Raw genomic sequence first — 5000 nt, 5'->3', positions numbered from 1 at the left:
TAAATTCAATGTGACAGCTCTGGAAAGAGCGGATGATGAATCTCCTATTATTGGATCAGTCTATTTGCCGCTCAATGTCTCTCTGTAATTGGAGCAACATCACTTTAAAGGTTCAGAGAGTAGAGCATTTCTGGTGAAAAATCCCCACAACACGCTGGTGAATGTTTTAAAGGGAAATCTATTAGTGATTTGGAGAGGGGAGGGGACAAGGGGGGGAGAGGGTGGGTTGGAGAGGGGAGGCTGTGTGTCTGTGTAACTCCGGCTGGTGAGTATTTAACCGGTTTTCAGGCGGATCCGTGAAGCCCCCCCCGGTCCCCCCACCCCCTCCCCTGCCCGCCCCGGCCCCCGTCGCCCTCCCCGGGCTGGAGTTCGTATCAAAGCCCCCCTTGTCGTGTTGTGACAGCTCTGATATTGTTTATTGAGGCTGGATGTCAGGTATAATTAGCAATCGATATGGAAAACGTTTGCTCCCCACACTGGCACGTCTCTGACGTCAGGACCGATTAACGTTTCTTATTGGTCCCAAATTCCCCCAGCCTGAGCTAATTATCGGGAGCCCGATGTTGATAAAGTTAAAGCGCCCGGCGCCCTGCAGCATGAGCCCCTCGCCGCGCCTCCTCCTCCGGCAGCAGCACCCCCGGCCCCAGCCGCCCCGCTGCCTGCACCCCCAGCCCCGCCGGCATCCTCCGCGCTAGAGCCGCCCCCATGATGGATAGCCGCATCCTGGAGCATCCCCATGCCCAGTTCGGGGCTATGGTGGGCTTCCCTTACCCGCTCGGTCACCACCACGTCTACGAGCTGGCCGGGCACCAGCTGCAGTCGGCCGCCGCCTCGGTGCCCTTCTCCATCGATGGATTACTGAGCGGCTCCTGCGCCGCCTCCGTGGTCAACCCGGCGCCGTTGATCCCCCCCGGCTGCGGGGGGAGCGGGGACAACCAGCCCTTCAAGCTCGCAGGTAGGAGCGGCCCCAACCCCGTGTGCCCCCCTGAAAAGCCCCGACCACCGCTCCCCGCTCGGAGCGGGTCAGCACGGAGGATGGACACCACCGCCCCACTCATCTGCTGATATTGGGGTGTCTGGAGGGGGCACAGCTGTGCTGGACCCACCTGAGGGGCCGGGCAGAACCGGGGGGGGACCCGGGCCAAGCGCCGGAACGTTCCCCCTTCTAACTGCCGTGGGGCCACGCGTGTGCCCTGAACAATAGCGGGCCCGGCTCAGGGCCTTCCCCTAAAGTTCATCTTTGGGGTGGGGGCTCGGAGTATGACATTAGAAGCATATATATAAAAATAATAATGGGAATGGCTGGAGTTTAGGGAATCAAGAGCGGTAATTACTGTATTTCTTTAAAAAAAACGATTTAACCAAAGGGAAGCGCTCTCTCCGTCCCCACCGGCCTGTGGCACCGCTATTGTTCAGCTATTAAAACACTCCGTCGCCCCAGCGTCCTTTTTATTAATCCTGAAACAGTTCTTCCTCTGCACCTCAGCCTAATAAAAATTATTCCTATTATTTGGAATTTCCACACCTGGCGGAATACGTGAGGAGCGGAGCAGCTCTGGCTGTAACCCCCGGCCTGGGCATGTATGCACGGGGGAGGCTGTGAGAACCCCAACCCGCACCCACCCGTATTCGGGGGGTCTGCGGGAGGGCTGGGGCCTCCCTGCCCTCTGGTCCCACTGGGATGGGGCCGTGAGCCGCTGGGAAAGGGGGGAACCGGGGAAGGGAAACGGGGGCTTTTAATTTTTTATTAATTAAAGCTTTGGTGGCTGGAGCAAATGCTGGAACTTCTCTCTCTCTCTCTGCCAGCTGAGTGCCTGTGGAGAGCTTCCTTCAGGAATAAATGTTCTGTAAAGTACATTTTCGGAGGAGGCGAGGGCAGATCGGGTTCCTCCCCATTTTTAGCGCAGGTGTGTGAATAATCCCGCTCTTTTTATCAACGCTACCGAGCACAAAAGTTAAAAGGCTCCTGTGAATGGCAAGGAGGGGGGGAGAAGGCCTCTTTTCCAGGGAGCTGAGGGTATTTCTGCCTTTTCAGACTCGGGTGACCCGGACAAAGAAAGTCCTGGCTGTAAAAGAAGACGAACCCGCACCAATTTTACCGGCTGGCAGCTCGAGGAGCTGGAAAAGGCGTTTAACGAGAGTCACTACCCGGACGTGTTCATGCGAGAGGCTCTGGCGCTCAGGCTGGACTTAGTGGAGTCCAGAGTGCAGGTAAAACCCGCGTCTCCCCCTCCCTCCGTTCCTCTCCTCTCCCCGCGCCGACCGGTCCCTGGGGGCGGGGGGGGCCGTAGTCCCGCTCCGGGAAGGGCCCTGTGCGCCTGGGCCCGCGGCCGCGCTCCTCTGGCCCTCTCCTTTTGTTCCCTGCTGGTTTATTTTCTTCTTGTATTTCCCTTCTATTTATCGATTTATCTGGCAAACGAGCCCCGAAAAGTGACATCACAGCCTGGCTTCCCCGAGCCTTTTTTAAGTCATTATTAATACATATTTTTCCTTTGTAAAATTATTTCTTAAATGAATTAAGAGGGGGAAAATTAGCATGCAAATACGAGGCTTAATCACGGGGGTACGCTGGACAATGTCAATAAAACTCGTAGGCGTATCGAGAGCGTGTGGAACTTGTAAAACTTAATTTTAACAAGCTGCCCGGGCTCTCGGCCGTGCGGGATGGGGTGCGAGGACCATGTAGCTGCTTCAGTGGATCCTGGAAAAATAAAATGGGGATGGGATGGGGGACGCGGCTGCGATGCGGGTCTCCTGTTGGGTGCACAGACGCTGGTTCGTGTCGCCTTGGCTGCGGGATGTGAGGCTGAGCTGGTGCTGGTGCTCCGCCTCTTGTGAGCTCGGTGTGCGGGGAATACGTCCTCCAACGCACCTCAGGCTGCGGGGACGGTGCTCCCGGGACGAGCTGCAGCCGTGTGCTTCGGTCCCTCCGTCCGCTTTGTCTTAACGGCGTCTTTCCGAGCCGCCGTTACCTCCCCGCTCCGTCACTGGCAGCCGCCGCTCCGCCTTGCCCAGGGGCCTGGGAGCTTGCGGGGCTCGGTAGGGAGAAGGAGTCGGGATCGGGCCGCCGATATCCCCATGATTCTCCCGAGCTGTGGTCGCTGCCGGCAGCCCCTATGGTCGGAGGCTCCACGGGCGCTATGGGAGCGCGTGGACTGCGCGGCTGCGGACACCGGGGAACCGCCGGAGCAGAGAGGATTTACATAAAATTTATTCTTAATTTCTCATAGAATATAGAACAAACCCGGCTTCGGGCTGATCCAACCGCTCTGCTCCGGTGCTCGGAACGGGCAGGGGTACCAGGTCTCTCTCCACCCGGGCAAGGCGACAACCCCCCCTACCTTTGGCCCGCTCATTGTACTGCGGTTTGCGCGCTACTGCGGATTGATGTCGCCCTGCCCCGCAGGCCGGGGGACTTCTCTGGGGGCTTCTGCACCCCTAGGCCTCGGGGAAGAACCAGGGTAGGGGGTGTTACCCCTTCCCCTCCCTGCGGCACCAGCGCGGGCAGGACACAGAGTGTGTGTGCGTGAGTGTGCATCCTGCTCCCCTTGCTTTTATTTTTCTACCCTGTTAAAGAAGTGTGGATATCTCTTCCTGCCCCCTCCCTTGCTCTCCGTCTCGCAGATGCTTGGTCCTGCGGATGGGGGCTGCCGGCACCTCGAGGGTTGGAGGGGGAGGCCTGATCTGCGCTTCAACCCTTTGCCCCCCGTACCCCGGCCACCGCGGGGGGCCGGTGCGCTGGGTGTTAATTGCTTCTCGTTGTTCGGTGTGTAGGTCTGGTTCCAAAACCGCCGGGCCAAATGGAGAAAGAAAGAGAACACGAAGAAGGGCCCGGGGCGGCCGGCTCACAACTCCCACCCCACGACGTGCAGCGGGGAGCCCATGGACCCCGAGGAGATCGCCCGCAAGGAGCTGGAGAAGATGGAGAAGAAGAAGCGCAAGCACGAGAAGAAGCTCCTCAAAAGCCAAAGCCGCCACCCGCACTCGCCCAGCGCCCTCTCCTTGCACAGCACCCCCAGCTCCGACAGCGACAGTGGCGGCGGGGGAGGCCTCTCACCCGCCCCTCCCGAGGCCAAGCCCCGCGGGCAGCCTCCGCCACCGCACCCGCCGCCCTCCGCCGCCGCCGTCCCCTCCGAGCCGCCCCCCGGCAGCTGCGACCAGACGGCAGAGCCCTTCTACCCCAGCCAAAGAAGCGGGAGCGGGCGGCTCCAGCGTCCGTCTGACAAGGACTGCGCGGCCGCCCCGTCGGGGGACGGCAGCGGAGGTGCGGGGGGGCCCCGCAGCGCCGGCAGCTTCCACAAGCTCAACCCCTTCAGCGTGGAGAGCCTCCTCTCCGACTCACCCCCCCGCCGCAAAGCCGCCCCGGACTTCCCCAGCCTCCCCCCCTGCGCCCCCCGCACCCTCATCGGCAAAGGACACTTCCTGCTCTACCCCATCACCCAGCCCCTGGGCTTCCTCGTCCCGCAGACTGCCCTCAAGGCCAGCCCGGGCCCCGAGGCCGGTCAGCCCCCCCGGGACTCCCCGCTGCCCGCCGCCAACCCCGGCCCTCCCGGCTGCGGCGCGGAGCCGGCGCCCGCCGGCGCCCAGCCCGGCCCCGGCTCCACGGACTCGGCGGAGGGGCCGGTGCCTCCTCCACCGCTGGCCGGCGCCTCGCCCCGCTCCGTGGCCGCGCACGGTGACCCGGCGGCGGCTGCCCCTGCGGAGGGCGGCAGCTTCCCCCGGCCCGAGTCGCCGGTCCGGGCGCGGGACGCCAGCACAGCCAGGGACAGATCGGACTGCGGCCCTGCGGGCGGCGAGGAGGTGGACATGGACTGACCGGGAGGAAAAGAGCTGAGAAAAAAGAACAAAGCAAAGCAAAAGTAAAAGCACCGGCGCCCGCCACCCCTGAGAAACGGGGTTCCCGCTCCCCCCAGCACCGTCCCCGCAGCCCGCGGGAGGCGGTGGCACGGCTGGGAGAGCGGCTCTTCCTCTCCTTAGAGTTTATCACAGGTCGATTCAGG

The 5000-nt window shown here is 62.0% G+C and overlaps 1 protein-coding gene across 1 annotated transcript in view; it reads left to right on the top strand.

Moving 5' to 3' along the window:
- Nucleotides 1-705: 705 nt before the first annotated feature.
- UNCX (UNC homeobox) overlaps nt 706-5000 on the top strand; it is a gene marked incomplete at its 5' end in the record, with an annotated part of 4687 nt that continues 392 nt past the window's right edge. Inside the window, 3 exons of the mRNA XM_080617386.1 lie at nt 706-955; nt 2036-2211; nt 3775-5000. The exon at nt 3775-5000 is cut by the window's right edge and continues 392 nt beyond it. Coding sequence (XP_080473512.1) covers nt 706-955; nt 2036-2211; nt 3775-4815 — 1467 coding nt within the window. The 3' untranslated portion in view covers nt 4816-5000. The remainder of the gene's footprint in view (nt 956-2035; nt 2212-3774) is intronic.

The sequence above is a fragment of the Psittacula echo genome (genome assembly GCF_963264785.1).
Source record: "Psittacula echo genome assembly, chromosome: 5".
Classification (NCBI taxonomy): domain Eukaryota; kingdom Metazoa; phylum Chordata; class Aves; order Psittaciformes; family Psittacidae; genus Psittacula; species Psittacula echo.
Note: the sequence above shows the minus strand (reverse complement) of the source record. Positions and strands in the feature narration are given on the sequence as shown.